This window comes from Fopius arisanus, unplaced genomic scaffold (assembly GCF_000806365.1).
Source record: "Fopius arisanus strain USDA-PBARC FA_bdor unplaced genomic scaffold, ASM80636v1 scaffold00012, whole genome shotgun sequence".
NCBI lineage: Eukaryota > Metazoa > Arthropoda > Insecta > Hymenoptera > Braconidae > Fopius > Fopius arisanus.
Genome location: NW_011887751.1, coordinates 1,703,746 through 1,722,640, shown reverse-complemented (window position 1 = coordinate 1,722,640; position 18,895 = coordinate 1,703,746). Strand labels below are relative to the sequence as shown.

Genomic DNA, 18,895 nt, shown 5'->3' with positions numbered 1-18,895 from the left:
TCCCTTAAAAAAAAAAGGTTTCGCTAATTACGTATGTTAAGTTTAAAAAATTGATAATCAATTAACGAGGTCTCCCCAAATTATGAAACCCTCTCACTAAAATTCCCCAAATTATTTCCAAATTATTTGATAGGTTAATTAATGATTCACATTAATTAGTGCGCCAAGTATACGGCGATGAAATCAACTCCTCCGGCTTGAGGCCACATTTCCCGAGTTGCACACGCCAACAGTGACAAACAATTATAAATGGAATAGTCGAATTAATCTATTAGCTTGATTTTGTAATGGATAAGATAGCCTATTCTTAGAATTTCCCATTAATAGCCTGGTGCAAACTTTCTTCAATATAATTGGAGAAAATGTTTATATCACAACATGGTGGTAGGCAAGATGGCTCCCTTGCATTTTTCTCTGTATTCGAAATGGTATACAGCCGACAAAGATTCCCACTGACCGGGTAAATTTTTTCGTCGGTGAGGAAGAATTATGAAAATATTACCAACGATAACTGCCGGTAAAAACGATCTCTGGGGTAGAGTTAGGGAAACTGTATTCGATAAGGTAGGTCACGTGAAGGAAATAATAATGGTTGATTCAATATAAAATGTTTCAAAATTCGAAAGTGGAAAACAATGATAAACATTGATGAGTACCACATCACCTTATCATCAATATCGATGACAGCCCCACGGAGCCGATCACAGCCATGACGAGCACCTTCCATAAATATTCTATTTACACCAAAACTATCTAATCAATCAAATTTGTTTATTCATTAAACATTACAAAAGTATGATACTGACAAAAATCATGAACCGATGCATAAAGTATTTATTTTTTCAATCGAGAAAAAGGAATAATTAATGTAAAATTAACTGATAAATATTGTATGATACACATTCATCTTTGAAGTTGTCAAATGAGTGTTGGAGAATTTCCCTATCGAATGTGGCTGTATCGAAATGTTTAAAGTAATAAAACTATTTTGTAGCAGCTATCCGGCACATTTCGGAGATTTACAGACATATATATAAAAAATTTTGCAGAAATGTTGTAGCTTGACGAGAAATAGAATATCCATTTATTGATCATCAGTTGTTTTATACATGCGTAAAACTCTCCCAAATTCTCAATTAATGATTAAGAATTGCACAAATGCATGAAGACAACGACAATTTTCCATTATTACTTCCTCGAAGGGCAAAACACTTTAATGAATATCTTTCAATTGATTCCAGAGACTTCAATAGTCCAATTCAATTTGTAATTGGCTTCTCCAGAGAGAGATGATTAGGTGACCTGAAACATTGTTGTTTTAATGAAACATAATGTTGTATAGTAAGCGAATGAATAGTAGGATATTCTTACAAGCATACGTTGAAATCCTCGACACTCTTGGAGACACCACCGACACTTCAAGAAAGCATTCATCTCTAAAGCTGTATGGACGTAGAGCAGCGTACAATTTTTACATGCAAACCAGTGCCTGCATGGTGATGCAACATATTCCACGATAGAATTATTGCATAAATCACAAATGCATCGATCTACTCTTCGCACTGTAACAACCAAAAAAAAATGAGAGAGGAATTTGTTAAACGAAGAGAAGAAGTATGCTGCCTCCTGCAATTTTTGGAGGATTTATGGATTTATTATGAATGTAAATCCGAAGACAATTTAATAAATGAATATGAGAAATAACTGAATCTCGATAATTTTTGATTGGATAAAAATCATCTGGCATATTTATACGGCATGTGACGTTTATAGGGGAGTTCAAAATTCCGTGAAAATTTTCCAATAATAGAAGTTTTTCTCTTTTCCTTACACAATAGGATCTCTAAGTTGTTATTCACAGGTGGAGCAGTTGCAAAAGAAATTTCGCCAATGGGTTGATCAGCTACCTGGGCTTGGAGTTCAGCTGCTGTGGGTGGAATGCCTTTAAAAAGGCACATTTTTCATAAAAACATAAAAAAAGAGAAACTTATCAGTTGAAATGAGTCAGACTAAGACAAATGCTAAATTTGGATACCACATAGAATACATAATGTACCATGAATTGAAGTGCTATACACACTTTTTTATATTTATTATTAACGTATGAATAACCTGGAATTAGATAAGATCAGGATTAAGAGTTGTTAGGTTTGGCTTTCACACCTCTTACAAGTACAGTGTAAGAACACTAACCGACGATATGCTCCTCTATTGTTGTGAAGTAATCGACCGCCTCCGCATTATCGATCAATACTTTATTATGGAAAGCACGAAGGAAATGATTGGCAGCCCCAAGGAACGCGGCAATATCTAGGACCCCTTCTCCATACAACTCCCAAGCTCTGGATAATATTTCCTCTTGTTTGATGTATTTTGTCGCTTTAGGTCGTCTGACAGGCCTACCAGCTGCCAATGCAGTCCTTTCAGTCCAACTTACAACTTGAAGTTTTCTCAGAGATTCTACAAACCGCGAAGAGAAATGGAAACAATTTCACTTTTTCCAAAATGAACTGTTTTTAAACAATTCTCCTATGATAATTCATACAGGGTTTTTTCTTACGTGTAAAACATCTTACATGAATCAGACTTCATGAACTTAACGAGATTTTACTTGAAATTTTGTTAAGATAGAGAGAAATTCAACAGTTCGTAAAATATAGGTTCAGTAACTGTGAAAGTGCACCTGTGAACTGCCAGATAGATGGATGAGAGCCGACCCTCTTGAGGAGTACACGATGATATGCCTCAATGGCATTGGAGACTCGAGTGCGCAACCTATACACAGTGAAGTTTTCTGGTCTCACTACCCCTAGCCACCATCGCTCAATGTAGCCAATGAGATCATTAAAGAATGATGTAATGTCTGGTGAAGCATTATTCTTGACTATGGTGAAGGCTGGGATCATATCTTCAGCTGGGAGCAACGGCAAAGCCATCAGTTTCCGGTAGAAATTTTGTCCTTGGTCCCAATCCTTCAATTCTGCCATCTCAGCTCGATTCTTCTGTCTGTCCAATCTCTTCCTCAAAGCTTTCGAATTAAAAAAATCAATTAGGGCAAATCGCAACCGAATATAAATTATTTTCTGGTGGAAATCCAGTTGACAGATTTTGTGATATGATGACATAGAATAAATAATATGTAAAATCGTCTCTTACTTGTAAGTAATGAAAATAACAGTGAACGATCCTTGCATTAGGATACACATGTTCAACTGTGTTTCGTAGAGCACGCTCAAAGTCTAAGTGAACTGTTGAAGGGTTGATATGTGGCGCCAGCACTGTTTTAAAATATTCTAGCACTCTCAAGCATGATCGAGAGTTTTTCTTCTCCATTAGTGCCCATGCTATGGGTAGGTCCTAGAATCATGCATAAAATAGGAATGAAAATTCAACAATATATTCTATTCTATTCTATTCAATATATTCTCCTTCCGCTGAGAAATTCTATTGAACTTCTAATGGAATTTTTGGTGGAAAAGTATAAGAAAAAAAAGCTAAAAAAATTACCAATCAATTTATAAATTTGGACGTTACACCGTTTGGTTATTAATCAATAATTATTTTTGAAGTGTACATTTTTAGTGAGAAGTATTGTTTTACCGTATCATTGAGGTTTCCCATAATTGTCAGAAATTGCCGATTAGTGGGTATCTTTGGACACACTTCGAAAGTTGCGTCGATGGTCAGGGTCCTGGGTGTGATTGTGCTTACATATTCCAAATCTGCGATCACAACAACATAACTCCCATCGCCAACTGGAAGGGCTTCTATACTGAATCTACTGAAGTGGTAGTTTCTCAGGTGATGCCACTGTGGATTATCATTCACCGTGTTGGCAAATTCTCTTAATGTCCTCGGGATTGGTGGACGATTCTTCATTCGCCAACGGTGCATTGACCTCTCAGCAGACACAAAAGTGCGTATTGCTGCAGTCTCAGGATCCCTATAGGAGCGCAATCAATTAATTAATCTGGCAGGTGTTTCGATTAGAAAATATGTGGAGGAGAAATTCCACGTTATCGGAGTACGTCAATTAAATATTTTAAATAACGAAAACATTTTTTTCCCGTTGGTTATTTGGAGGATTCCCGTTGGTTATGTTTTAAGCAGTTTTTGGTCATTTTTATATTTATTATTATTTTTGTTTTAAAATTGAAAAATCATTCAGCATTATAACTGGAAAAATCTGCATTGTACAGGTAGCAAAAGAAGACAATCCATCATTATTAATCTCTGGCTGTTAGGTTAGTAGGAGCATGTTGAAATAAATGAATAAATATTAGGTTACTCGATAGGAATTTTGGTATGAAAAAATTAGTGCTGTCATTTCTTTCAAAAATATGAGCATGCAGTAGAGTCGTGAAACTGTCCAGCAGAGTCGATGGGAAACTACTAGGATTTTCAAAAGGATTTTTATATTAAGGAACTTACTCCATTGCAACATCATCCCAGATTATTCTGAAGTCATTCAATGAGCTAGTCACTCTTTCATGGAGATGGTCATTGAATCTCTCCACATCTAAATAATGCTTGTTTGGTGCATGATTATGAGCACCTCCTCCAGTGATAATGAACTCCTCACCGTTCAGTAACTTGCCTCTCATGGGACAGAATTTTTCAATGCATTGGTAATATCTGCAAAATAATAGAAGCTGTTTTCCAATTTATCCAACAGGAAGGGGGAAAAAAGAAAGAAATTGAATGAAAATGTAAGTGATTTAAAATTGTCTTGTAATTATCGGAAAGTAATTGCGTTGATGTTCTGAATAGCATTGTTTTTAATCTCAGAGAAAGTTAGGGGTCTGCATGGGCCCGGAGGTTAATTTTTTTATAGAAATTTCTGTGAATTTGGAATTCTACAATAATTGGATTAAATATAAGTTTTTACTTACCTGATTGTTGTTCTCCACCTCGACTTGTAAGTAAACACATGACCCGTGGGAACATGGAGAATTTTCGAATATTTCATATTCTTTTTCCGCATAATTGGTGCCATCGTGAATAATTGTGGATCCACCTTCCGATTAATCCGCGAAACTCTAAAAATGTCTACCGGGGGGAAGACAGTACAGGGAAGAGTGGAAAGTAGGGAGGGATGAGAAGGAATAAGGAATGAGGACTGAGGAATGAGTTGGAACAAAGGATTTCTCACGAATTGGAAGTCATTGTCGCTTCGACGCTTAAACCGACGAGTTTGACCGATATATTCGTTATAACGTTCGATTCATTATACAATCACGGGGAGGAATGGACAGACGGCATCGAAGGGTACTCGTTTCTCTTCACCTGAATCGCCGGATCCACACTGAGGGGTTCCTCTTCAGCCGGGAAAGGACTAGAAATGGACGCACGTATGTAATTACATTTTTGAGAGCTCTGAGATTATAATTTCATGCGTAACTTAATGAGACCGCTTGACCAGAATGCGTCCATGTGCTTCTGTCAGAGAGAGATGGGAATTGTCCCTTGAAAGTGGCTTCGCTCGTGCTTTCCCGGCTACGTCATTTGTTTACTTTTCTGTTCACTAAACATTTCATGAGAAGAACGGGAAGTGATTTCCAAGAAGAGCTATCTTAAAGTATATGTAATTTTCATAATGGAATACTCAAATTGTATTTGTTTTCTTTTCCATAAGAATTTCTATACTTCATGTTTTCAACCATTTTTATACGGCTTTCTAGGATACAAAATGACGGAAAACAGGGCGTAACTTCACTTCAATTATATTATGCTACATTTTCAGCGCTAATTTCCCGTAAAAGTGCGCAACTACGCACGCCTAGGATGTAGTTAGATATTTAAGAACTAATCAATCGTTCAGCATCAATCGACTTCTCGATATCAAAACGAGTGAACAAGCTCTTGTTCTTTTAACCTAAAGGGATAAGCACTTGTCGTCAAATTTGAGAAATTCGGATTTTTATAGTATGGATTAACTTTCGATAGAATTCAGTAATCAGTTCCTCCGTAAGGTTGTTGTCGCGCAATATTCTCTGCAAAAAGTTTACGTACTGCAAAACGCCCCGGTCTAGAACCAAAGCTTTTGACGGTACATAGTCTCACTAGATTGATTGCACTACACGGAACGATTTATTTAGTTAATTTTACGATTTCTACATCGTAATTTTTCTTATTAAAAGCTTTCTTTGTGTGCATGAATAGCTAAAGCATAACAATTATTTTCCATATTAACTGTTTTCAATTATATAAATTTATGTATTTTCGATAATTACCTCGCGTGAACCAAATGCTCAATCCATTTGATTTTTTTTCTGTATTCCTTCCCATGATTTATATTCTATATTTTTTCTTTAACTGTCGAGCCGTTGATTCAAACATGATTGTAATCGATGAAACTCTATTTAAACACGTGTTAAATTCCTTGAATTAAAAAGTTGTGTATCTCAATTTCAAAAAGGTCTGCGAACGAAAACGCAAATGGAAAGTGCTCATTTTGTAACTAATTGTTTTTACTATTCACCATACGAATGTTAACGAACACTGTCGAAAAAATATTCTACACGACAACAACCTTAATATATATAGGAAAGAAAGGAAAGAATACATAAGATTTAATTTTTGTAGATATGTGCATTGCTCTCAACTACAGGCTGAGCAATGCCCGGCCCGAGGGATCTTTGACGAAAGGACACAGATGTTCACATACACCAGTAGGCCAAATCCTGGCTCTAATGAGCACCATAGCCATGCTCCAAATCTGCAACTCAGGGCTCAATCAGATTTCGCAGATGAGCTGCACAGGCGAATAACTCATTCATTCCTGAGAGTCAAGAGCATTTATGATGAAGTAGCAAGTCAAGAACGGTACTTCAGCTTCTATAGCCCATGAATCGAAATTTTTCAACGCGCAAAATGTTCTTGAGCATCGCCACATATAGCTAGGAAAATTTCATGAAAAACTCATTGTTGCAGTTTTTGAAACCAAAAAAAAAAGAACTGCTAAGACTCAATTTTAATCATCGAAAACTAAAAAAATTAACAACTTTTGTTCTGGCGCATGCAGGATTCCAAAAATTCAACTGAATCATTTTTGCATTAAAATCTATCGCTACACAAATTTTCATCAAAATCACATCGTTGCTCCGATATCGGGGAGTACTACGTTAAAGTCTTAGTCAGATTTTGGAAATACAATTCGAAAAAGTAGTTAAAGGTGGAAAATTCAATTGCAGAAGCTTGTAATTTTTGCCAGAGCTTTTAATCAAGAACTCTTTTCGTTGATGTATGTTATATATAGATACCAAATCCCAGCTGAGACGATCACGTGGAACATAATCTCTAGTACAGCCTATCGCTGGCGTCGAGAGATGGTCCTTCCCCGAATTGATGGGTACGGGAGGGTCAGGCGAGCATTAATATCTGATGAATAGGAAACTCTGAGTACCTTAGGGCGAAGAGTAATGTCTGCAGCAACTGTGCATAGCGGGGTAGTCGCAGAATCCACCGGTCTCGTCTTAATGGACTCGCATTTCTTAAGGACATGTCCCTTCACGGAAATTTATTTCGGCAGCTGCCCAGCATTAAGTCCAACATTGAGAGCAACTCAGAATGTGCTTATGGTCCTTGGAAAGGTCAACGAGAGAGTGAGTTTCTTTTTATTTACATACTGTAACGACTGCCCTACTTCACTTCAACTTCCGTATATCATCTTCACATTTTTTAAATTTTATACACTAAAAATTACCGAAATCATGGGGCTGGTTTCCTTCAGTTTAAAAACAAGCAATGAATCGAGTTCATCCCACAGAGGACATTAAATCATTAGATATTATACGGAGGTTTTCTATACCAACAGTCAACTGATGAGGTTGAATAACTGTCGCGCATTATTTCGCATTTTTTCGGCAGCCTAGTTCGATTACAGTGTTTTTTATATTTCTGGATAGAACTTTACATTTTTTTTACTCTAATCCAATAACACCGTATGGAACTTCTTGACGAAAATGGTGATTATTGTTATCAACAGGGAGTAATTCTTATATGTTTAGTTTTTTAAGCTTATATGTTTAGCATGCGCTAACTCAAGCTCTCCAATTCGTCATACTTGTTTCCTTTTGCGAGGCCCGAGCCAATCCCTACTTTCTATTCACCAGAATGGCCTCCCCAGGCTACGCCTCCTACCATTGGCCATGCATTTACTTTATCAATGAAACTCAATTCCATGACTGAGTAAAATGAATACAGTTTTAGAGGCTCTAAAGTATACATATCACTTACAATATAATGGTTATGTTTTTCAATTATGTTCATATATAGTTCTCCGATTAATCACTGCAGAGATAAAAGTAAAGTCAAACATGGCTTCTCAAATCTACATTTGTTAACGATAAATGAAAGAACACTCGGCGATAACTAATAGACCCCTACTTTCCACTAACTGAATTTGCTAAGAATAGCTAGCTCGACACTCTTAAAAAGGATGTCTATTGATGAGCCGAATGTTTACTGTTGAAATGTATGAATATAGAGAAGTTTGGTCCCAGCGAATTCCTTACCAGAAGTCAGAAAACAACTGGGACTAACTATCAATTTAATCAGTATGAATCTTATTGTAAATAAGTATTTTAATATATTTGCCATCAGTAAATTGAAAAACTTTACAAGTATGCTTCGTACTTTCAAGGAAGTATAATAAATCTGAAGATAAATATCCATAATTCTCACTGCGATTCTACACTTACTCCAAGTATTTTGCTGACTTTTTAACGCGCGCCTGACCAAAACTTGGGTCCAATATATACTTTCTACAGGGTACATTAGATAAAAAATCCAGTTTTAGTATATTGTAATAGGATATTATACTATCATACTATATATACAGTGCATGCGTGCAGAACAGTTTCTGAATTAAAAATTTTTCATAATGATTCCGTTGTGAATTACAATACTCGACCAAGTAACATTGTCCGTAAATAATAAAAAAAAGGAAAATAATCACGGCAAACAAATATATAATGCTCTTTACTAACCACTTTGCAATTTAGGCGGAAAATATTGTTATTCTAATATGTCTGATTTCTACTTAGACACGTATTTATCATATTTTCTCTGAAATTCTTCAGTATTTACCCTTCTCCATTTCATGCTTGACATCTAGTCCCCTTTATCTGCGCTATGCATTGCAGGCTTATCCAGTTACCAAGCAACAGCTTTTTTGTGGGATTCGTTATCGCTGCAGTACTTATCTATAATAATACTGTTTTAGATTTTTCTGGCTACTAACCTTGCCACGTACAACTGCTGTAGACTACTTTTAAGGCTGAAAATCACTACTGTAAGATGATTACCAATTTTTCTTTAGCAAACTTGACTGCACGGAGAGAAATATCCACGAGAAATTACTGGTCTCGTATTAGTAAATGTGGGATGTTCCACTGTACTGATGAAAAGTCATGTGAAATCCATAAAAAAATGACTGCAATTCCTCGGCATATTTACTGCACAGGGCAACCAAATTTACTGAAATGATCCTCAATTATCTCGGAAGTTCATGCAATGTTGTAAAATGTACTTCTGAAAAACTGAAATATTCGTCGGAACAGCGGATTTAATAATGGACAGTTCATGTTTTTTCGTATCGGTGATTCATTTTTCACAGCGCTTCCAGTAAATCTTACTAGATTGTTCATTACTTTATGTCATGACATAAAATAGTATCATAGCCACGGCGAAAAAAGTGATTCTGACTCATGCGCTGTATAATCCTCGCCTTCGGCTCGGACTATAAAGAGCCGCATTCGCTTTTTTCTGCCTAGGCGTGAAAAATACTATTTCCAGTGACGGAGCTGGGAAATTTTACTGGACTGATCACCGTAATATTTAGGGTTAAATCGCAATGCTGTACAGTCCGCGAATTTTTGAAGGGATAGTCTTACGAATTTTTAATGGAAATTTCTCTTCGTGTGTCATTGATTGACCGAAAACTGTAACTCAATTGATATCATTTACTCTCTCAAGGCTTATGCATTAGCATGGGGGTTGTTGAGTAGTGATGCGGAGCATCTCTATGAGCAAACCGTTCATAACATTCGAAGTGTTATTGGGGATAATCATCGGATCACAAAAATCCACGCAGAACTTCATGGGAGGAACGCAGTTCGTAATGAGTTTTTTCCTTCCCCTGTGGAGCTATCGTACGATGACATTATTAAAGTAAGTTCGAAATTGATGTACTGTACTTTAATATGTAGTGAATTCAGTGAGACGTCAGTATTCTATTTACTTTTTATTTCAAAAGATTTATAAGAAATCCAGTGAATCAAATTTTTGGCTATCAAAAGCTTGCAACGCTAGAGTGTCAACTGGATTTTGTTGACTGCAATGGAATGTTACAGTTTTTCATGATTTTTATATAGTAGTTGAAAATTTGGCTTTTTTGGGGTTTTTTAAAGCTTCGACATTTTTTTATTAAGGTTAGCAGGGTCACAACCGAAAAAGGACAGCTATTTTTTCCCCCACATTTAAAAGGTGTACAAAATCCACCATTATACGTCATGAAAGTTGCACAACCCGATAATCGAAGAAAAATTGAATATTAACGATTTCTAATTGATTAATTGGATGGATATAAGATCAGACAGTGCCGCTCATACTAACCCTAGCTATGAAGACCTCAAAACTAATCTTGAAATACTTGTTCCTAATTTTGCAAAAGCTCGAATAATCGTGGGAACAATCATAAAAACTGTCTGATTAATAGATCAATCATGGAATAGGATTGTCCCCATTTCAACCTGTCGAAAAATCTGAAAATCGAGGAAATCCTTCAGGAAACCTTTATTGAGATTGCAAAACCTTGAACAATCAATTGGGAAAAATAATTGAGACTATCTGGTTAGTTAATTAATCAATCGAAAAGACAAGCAAGATACTACCACCCATTCTAACCATTAGAAAATTCGGAAAATCGACGGAATTGTGGTATAACATTGCATTTTTACTAAAAATTGAACCAATCCTATATGTGTTTTATTCGGCAGGGCAAACTTTACAAATCTCTGATGTCATAAAATTTACCGTCGACAATCATGATGAAGGCAGATGACCGTAGGGTGCGATAAACTTGAGTTATTACGACATAAACCACTGACAAAAAACACCAAACCGACCGTCATTTATTAAATTACATTTTTGGAATCCCAGATAATCTATTAATTTTACACTTCAGCGTCGAGTAATTAGCCGGTTACTGCATACTGAAATGTCAAATAACATCCGCTGTTCTGACGTAAATTTTGTTTTACGCGTGGATAATAATAAAACTACACGGAGAGAACTTATTAGTAAAAATTACCGTTACGGCAGGATAAAAGTGTACCATGACTCACTTTTGAGGATTTTTCATTTTGACGCTTAGCAAAAATTATATTGCTGAGGACAAATGTAATACAGAAGTATTCCTTAAAATTTATCCTATCAAAGGATAGTTATTGAAATCCACGAAATTAGTACAGAATTATCCTTCCATCAGGATCATTTTTATGTACTTCGAGAATAAATTTTATTTAAAATTTCTCTCCGTATAACCCCCTTGAAGCGTAATGTACTATATACTACATTATCGCGTACAAAAATATGATGTTTTAACAATCATCATATAAAAAATAATCGATTTTTTCGCGGTAATTATCCTTATTGAAAATGTCGTTACCCACCGTAGTCGCGTGATACTTTCAGTCCTCAATGCCTCCCTCTTTTATATATAAATAACACATATATGATTTTAAAGCTCACGAAATCTGCTTTCAAATGGTTCAATTGTCATCCATTTATCTCGAAGCCAACCGAAGTTACGACTATTTGAAAATCAGCAAATATGAAATCGGTATGTCATGACTACCTTTTAAAGGTTTTCGGTTCGGCACAATTTTCAGCACCCGTGTAAGCAATAAATGATACATTTCCGATATCATTTGAAAGCTTATTCTCTGGACTTTCGACTGATACTATTTTCTATTATTAATATTGATTCGATCTTTACTTATGAACGTTTAAGCATATGATCATATAAAATGTCTACCTTCCATTTTTTCCACATATGACATATTTTTCAGCTTTCGAGTGATACTTCTTTTATTTCATCGTTACGCCCTTTCTGTTCAGAGTTATGGATCAATAAACGCTATAACGACGTGTCACACTTGTTTTGTGAGTTAACGATTGTGTGAAAATTATCACCATTTGACAGATGAGACAAATCAAATATTCTATATAATTCCAACCTCACTTTTTGAACTTTCCAATAATACTATCTTCATTTGCCTATTTCCATTCTGTAGTGGACTATGAACGATTATATATGACATGATCACAGATAATAAAAATCGTTCTCAAAAGCGCGCGCGTCCCGCGTTACCAAAAGGATCCTAAAAGTAAGGCCCAAGTAGTTGAGTTTAGAGTTCGTCTCTCTTGAGCATCCGTAGAGCAACGTACCTCTTGACTAAATTAGAATGAGAAATACTTCCTTGAGAATAAAATTACAAAGTGAAAATTGCAAATGAAAGTGTGAATTGTTTCCAATCCCGGAATCCAATAAGAAACGACTCAATTTTTTAAAACTCATAACATTTGGCGTATTTGAAAAATTGTTCCGCAGACCATTGTAAAATCAGCGCGGGACATTCGTGACATTGACTTCTCCAATCAGGCTCACGTAGCAATGTTGCTCAACTTAGGAGTCGTAATGATGAGCCCGAACAATCGCAAGTCAGAAGGACTTCAGTTCTTATGGAGCATAATGCCCCATGAGTATCGGATTTTGTTCGGGTCCTTAATCAGGAGACTCAAGTTCTGGATCCAAAACGATGCAGATCCGCTACAGCTCAATTTGTATCGTAAACCCGACGCATTTTTCAAAGCCATGATTCTCCATGAAAGAAAAATGAGCAGACTTTTAACAAGACTGCACCATGGTTCATTCTGGAACTTTTTTGGTAAGTATACAGTTGGAAAGACCTCACAAAAAATTTATCATATTTTCTGGAAGATGCAGAACATTTATTAATTTTACGGCAATATCGAAAAACTTCTGAAAATCTCTAAAAAATTAAAATAAACTGTCGAGATTCTGCAGCAGCTAATTCATACTAGTATTTCGTCATTAAAATCATCAGTTAGGTGGACATTAATATTAGAGTCAACTTAAAATCGTCCGTTCTAACGTCTGTGGGCATTACTCGTAGATCTCAATAAGTTTCCAGCATATATGATAATTGCTTTTGCCGATTGCAGGGGCTGTTTCTGGAATGTTTTCCACTCTAGATATCTGGTTTGCATTGTTTAATTTTTTTTTCCCTTAAAGCTCGCGCTACTTTTGGACGTAATATGTAATTTCGCCTTAAAACCGAGTTAAACTGTTCCTCTGCTTCGCTACTGATATATTATATTAAATACCATTAAATGATTCTATTCAGCCGTTGTTCAAAAAATCATTGAAGACCAATGGAATGCTCTTGAGCGCATAAGAAATGGTGAAAATGTTAGCATCACCATTCTTCCACGAGTTACTTCATGCCTCGTTTCTTCGGCCTTAAATCGGTTCTGGCGACTATTCGCCGAAGACAATGTCGAGTGGTCAGTCATTTTTATGACTGGCCGAAGTATCCAGTTCCACCACATGGAGAGCCTCCTCCACAACAGGGCATACATGAATGCCAAAGTAATGTTGCCTGTAGGGGAACTCGCTGTCAACCGTGGACAGTTCCATGATCGCCCTGACGCAGCCACGCTCTTGAGTATAGCGGGAATACTGCCACAGCCTGTTGTGCCAGGTGAAAATTTCCAAGCACAAGAGGATGAGGAGTATTTAGGTAACGGACATATTTAATATATAACGTGATTCGTTGCAACATGCAACTGTTCTCCGAGGGCCTCCAGCCAGCCAGTTACATGAGATTGTTAATAATATAACTTTTTGTGCTTGATATACGTCCATATAAATATGTATTTTTCCTATACTTCTAATGGCTGTGTTTTTAAAGGTGTTTTGATCGATTACATGTAGTGTGGAGATGTTGGAATCCGAACGTATTTGGGTTTCGACGACAAGGTTGCAGTTTATGTCATTATTTTCGCTGAAGTTGTAAATAAATGGCTTCTTTTGGTCGAAACTATTGATGTTGGCGTATAGAATGTTAATGCTCTCATCAATTTCTGTAGATCCAGAATACCTCGAGGAGGATGCCGAGGTAGAAATGGTCCAACTAGGAGACAGGGGGGTAGAAAGAGACGAGGTTCCACAACCACCACAGAATGAAGAAGTACCGGAGGATGAAATCCCTGCTCAAAACGTCATTGGTAAGGGAGATTAAATGTCCGATACCGTTTCACATTTGTCTTCTTCAACTTTATTTTAACAATCGTTTTATAATACATGTAATTAATTGAAGGTAATTAATGTATTGTGACCTTGGCCGGAAATATAAACTAAAATACATCCTACCGAGGCACGAAGATTCGGGATTTACTTATAACGTCAAAATGAAGCGGAATTTCCTGTTTTTTTAAATTAAAGGGAGGACCTGAAACAAGAAGAGGGAGGGGCTTTTGATTGATTACTCAGGGGATCTCTGTAGGTTGAGTTATGATGTATTCCAATCTGTTTACAAAAACATTAACACAAAACATAATACACGTCTTCTCTCAACCTGCAAAAAGGGAGAAGTTAGAGGGGACCGACTGGAAGAAGTAATGGTTAATAGGGGGTTTGATCTACAAGAAAAGTGATGAGTTTAATGGAGGCTCATCGTTGGGGAGAATTAATAGTAAAATGGGGGATAGGGAAAACTCGTTGGGGCAGGGAATGAAAATGGAGCACTCACGGGTGATGACGGTTGATCAAACCTCGGGGTTCGCTCCTCCAATTTTCTCCACTTGATCTCGTCCTTCCTTTCTTGCTTCACTCCTGGGTAGTGGGCACAATTTCTCCTCCATACTCCTTCCCCTCACAATAGTTCTCCTCACAATAATTATTTAAAACGCTAAGGGGGCAGTGACTCGTGGGGCAGTGGCTTGGGGGGGCAGCTGTGGCACGAGTGATACCCATCAATCGTCCTCATTTCCTCGTTCCTTGTTCGTCCCATTTAGGCGGTCATCGGGTGGTCAGGAGTCTTTTTCGGGGTACTTGGTGGTTTCTTCGGGGAGTCCAGGGGGTTCGAGAGTACTGTTGTAAATTCTCGGGGGAGGTGTCGAGGGAGGCGCTTCGTCATCCATTGTAGCGATGTCCGTAAGTTATTCAGGGGTGGTCCAACGGTGGCCAAAAATAAACCTAAACTTAGCCTAAAAAATAACAGGTATTAAGAACGAGGCAGGGGGGGGGGGCATTCTGCCTCGTCACAGTATGTACTCACTTCTTTGCGCTGAATATACGTCCTTAAAAATGTGTATTTTTCTTATAGTTTTAATCGTTGAGTTTTTGCATGTTATTCAGTGTGATGAAAATGAGACATAAGTAATAATGTTTTGGTTCATTACACGCGTTATAAAGATGTTGGAATCCGAACGTATTTCGGTTTCGACGACTAGGTTACAGTTTATGTCATTATTTTCGATGAAGTAGTAAATGAGTGGTTTCATGTGGTTAAAGCTATTGGTGTTGGCGTATAGAATGTTAATGTTCTCATCAATTTCCGTAGATCTAGAATATCTCGAGGAGGATGCCGAGGGACAGATGGTCGAACTGGGCGACAGGGGGATGGAAAGAGACGAGGTTCCACAACCACCCCAAAATGAAGAATTTGCACAGAATGAAACTCCTGCTGAAAACGCCATTGGTAAAGGAGATGAAATATCCAATACCGTTTCACATTTGTCTCCTTGAAATTTATTTTAACAATCGTTTTATAATACATGTAATTAAATGTAGGTAATTAATGTATGTACTTTTCGATAAACCGTTGATCAACCTAAACTAACAAAAACTGTTCTCTGCCCTTTGTAGGAAAGTTCCGACGTGTTTTGGAATTTTTCCTCGATTTTTTATTACAGCGATGTGGAAAATGTGAACGTCTTGATGTTTTACTATTTTTTACTGACTTACGAAAATTCATCATTATGTAAACATTTTCAGATTTTTTTCTATCATATCCTGCAAATTTCCTGAGAAGTTTGCAAAAAACCCTGAAAAATTGTAGTATGACCGTGAAACTTCGTAAGTCATTAAAAAATGATAAAAGGCAATAACGTCACATCAACCCAACAAAAAGTTTTACACGAATTTCCAAAATCGTTCAAATTCCCTGAAAAGGCTAGAAATCATTCTTAATTTCATCGTTTTGAATTACATTTTGTAGGGGGCGGTGCAAATCGGAGAACACGCTCGAGGTGCATCAGGTGCAATGTCCACCGAGTGGAGTACATTGCAATTGAATGCATGTGCGTGATTTACTGTAGGCAATGCGCAAGAACTGTCCTTACTCAGGCTGGGCCTGTGAATGAACCTTGCCCCATGTGCACAGAGGAGATGGATGCAATTGAGAGGATATTCATCCCCACCAATGATGACGATGAATACGATTGGTTGTGCCATATATGTCTTACACGACCAATTGAATTGCTGGCGAGGCCATGCAACCACCTTACTACTTGCACTACCTGTGGGATTCAGTGGGCGGCACAAGCACAAAATGAAGATGTGCGTTGCTCCATGTGTAATAACCATTGTATATACCGTCGCGTGAACGTACGGGGCGATGACCCGCTCCACTTGGAGGAAGTTTAACTATATTGCATGCTCAGTTTTGGTGAAATTTGTGATGAGCAGAAAAAAAAAAATATTTTGTAAACAAAATAAATAAAAAAAATTGTTTGATCAAATTTTATTCTTTGACAGTTATATGTTACTTTAGTTATAAAACAAATCTAGAAATCACTGATGACAATTATCCCTGAAAAGTTTGTGGCAATTTCTTCAGTATGACTCAGCTTCGTAGCCATGGGGGAGAGCAAAAATTGAAAATTGAATCAAGTGAAATTTTTTGTTTCTATCTTAATTAGTTCGTTTTGAGAAATTCTCGAATCAAGTTTTTGAGGAATATCCCTAAACCAAAGGCAAATACCGAATTATTTTTAAAAAGGTAAAATTCGCAGAATGGAATGAGCGTTACAAAAATTTTGCGGTTTTGAATCCACCGATTATCCTTGAACGATCAATTGTAATTATTTAACTTTTCGGAATCGTTATACGTTTCTATTCCTTTGTTCCTGATACGCAGATGATTATAGGGTTTAAACTCAAGTCTTCTGAGCGTTTTCACCTTATCTTTCTCCGTCAAATAAGTATTGAATCTCCCAAGGAAAACTGTTTGAATAGCCACGAAGAGATAGAGATGTCTGCACATCTTCAGACCCTCTGAAACCGAAATAATTCCCATTGCCCAGAGAAATAATTTATATGTCTATTTCGTGGTTAATTTCGTGGAAGGTTTCGTGGTGGAATATATATATATACCGTATACAAGTACCGTATATATATACCGTATAAAAGTTAAAAAGTTGAAGTTAAAAAGTTAATTGGCAATGTACCATTTGAATTATCGAAACTACTAAACATCCTTAATTGTGGGCGCTCTTCGGTTTTTCAACAAATATGAATAAATGAATGAAGTGAATATACTACTAGAATGTTTAATAAGAATGTTTAATAGTTTCGATAATTCGAATAGTATATTGCCAATTTATAATTGGAGCTAATGTGATGTGTACATTTTTTAATTTTCATTTGCATTAAAATATCTAACTGTATATTTAACGGAAAAGTTCGATTAATGGATTTGAAAAGGAGAATTAAATCTTTCAATAAGATTCCGGCATGCTCCTGCACTCTATTAGACGTTACACTAGGCCACATCAGTAAGAAATAGACAACTGCACAAATTTGATTACCGACTTTCATACCAGGCGATGAATTACCAGTGTAGTGGATAACTGATCATGAAGGAGCTGTCGGTAACTTCCTTTAAATCTTCTTTACCGGGCCTCGAATAAATGGCAATAACCTGCCATTTCGGAAAAACAAAACGTCGGTTGTTTGGAACTTCGGTCCAGTGATACATCAGGGTAATACTTTCTGTTTTCAATACTTCAGTTGAAATTTGCCTATTCTGCCAGTAGAATTACGACAAAGTAACTCATTTTTATAATTATACATCCGAGGATAAAATAGTGTAGACTTGGACTTTCCAGTGCTTACACAACTTAAGGCCCGGATGGAGGGATTTTTTTCCCGAGTGGCGATTTTACGCCCCCCCACTTTGCGGTCAAAGCCAGAAGCTTGATCTGAAGCTCAGGCCTATCGGTAACAGCGGAAATCGCTAAAAACCAGGGCGACATGGAACAGTGGGGCTTGAGAGGGCCCCTAAAAAATTTTTCATCTGTTTTTTTTTCAAATGAAAATTTGATGGCATAATTCTGTGCGTTACTGGGGCTTTTTTTTCTAGAGAGTTTTAGCTCTGCGGGAGATAATTTTCCCACCCTCCCGTCCCCATTTCCAACGGTTCTATTTTTGTTGACAAATTAAAAAATTGTGAAACAAATGGAGGAAAAATCGTCTGCAAAATTAGATTTGAATGATTGAGAATTGTCTGAAAAGTCCCAATTTAGCGTTCCCTCGAAACCTTCTTTTTCCGACTGCTTCATTGTTGTTAACAAATATAAAAATTGTTAAAAAATTGAGGGAAAAATGGTGTTGTAAATTTAGACTATCGACTCAGAATATTGTAAAACGCCAAAATTTATTGGTACATCCAAAACTTTTGTTTTGAACTTCATTTTTGTTAACAAATTGTAAAAACATCGTCATGCAAATATATACTCAGACGGTAGACAATCGCCAGAAACGTCCAGATTTATTGGTCCCTCGGAATGTTTTTTATTCAAT

At 36.7% G+C, this 18,895-nt stretch overlaps 3 protein-coding genes across 3 annotated transcripts in view; 1 reads left to right on the top strand and 2 right to left on the bottom strand.

Annotated features, from left to right (window-relative positions):
* Positions 1-1,253: 1,253 nt before the first annotated feature.
* On the bottom strand, positions 1,254-5,002 carry LOC105263071 (uncharacterized). Its single transcript, XM_011299049.1, has 8 exons — positions 4,893-5,002; positions 4,432-4,635; positions 3,601-3,943; positions 3,157-3,357; positions 2,684-3,083; positions 2,194-2,460; positions 1,832-1,942; positions 1,254-1,562 (listed from the first exon to the last, which is right to left on the bottom strand). Exons 1-8 carry the CDS (start codon positions 4,994-4,996, stop codon positions 1,294-1,296), a joined length of 1,899 nt encoding a protein of 632 aa, XP_011297351.1. The 5' UTR covers positions 4,997-5,002; the 3' UTR covers positions 1,254-1,293.
* Positions 5,003-10,118: 5,116 nt separating this feature from the next.
* Positions 10,119-16,738, top strand: LOC105263070 (uncharacterized). Its single transcript, XM_011299048.1, has 6 exons — positions 10,119-10,173; positions 12,617-12,953; positions 13,434-13,829; positions 14,179-14,316; positions 15,654-15,791; positions 16,311-16,738. Exons 2-6 carry the CDS (start codon positions 12,680-12,682, stop codon positions 16,736-16,738), a joined length of 1,374 nt encoding a protein of 457 aa, XP_011297350.1. The 5' UTR covers positions 10,119-10,173; positions 12,617-12,679.
* A 427-nt stretch (positions 16,739-17,165) lies between these two features.
* The window catches only part of LOC105263069 (uncharacterized), a 5,089-nt gene continuing 3,359 nt past the window's right edge, over positions 17,166-18,895 (bottom strand). Inside the window, exon 2 of the mRNA XM_011299047.1 lies at positions 17,166-17,368. Within this exon, the coding sequence (XP_011297349.1) occupies positions 17,166-17,368 (203 nt within the window). The remainder of the gene's footprint in view (positions 17,369-18,895) is intronic.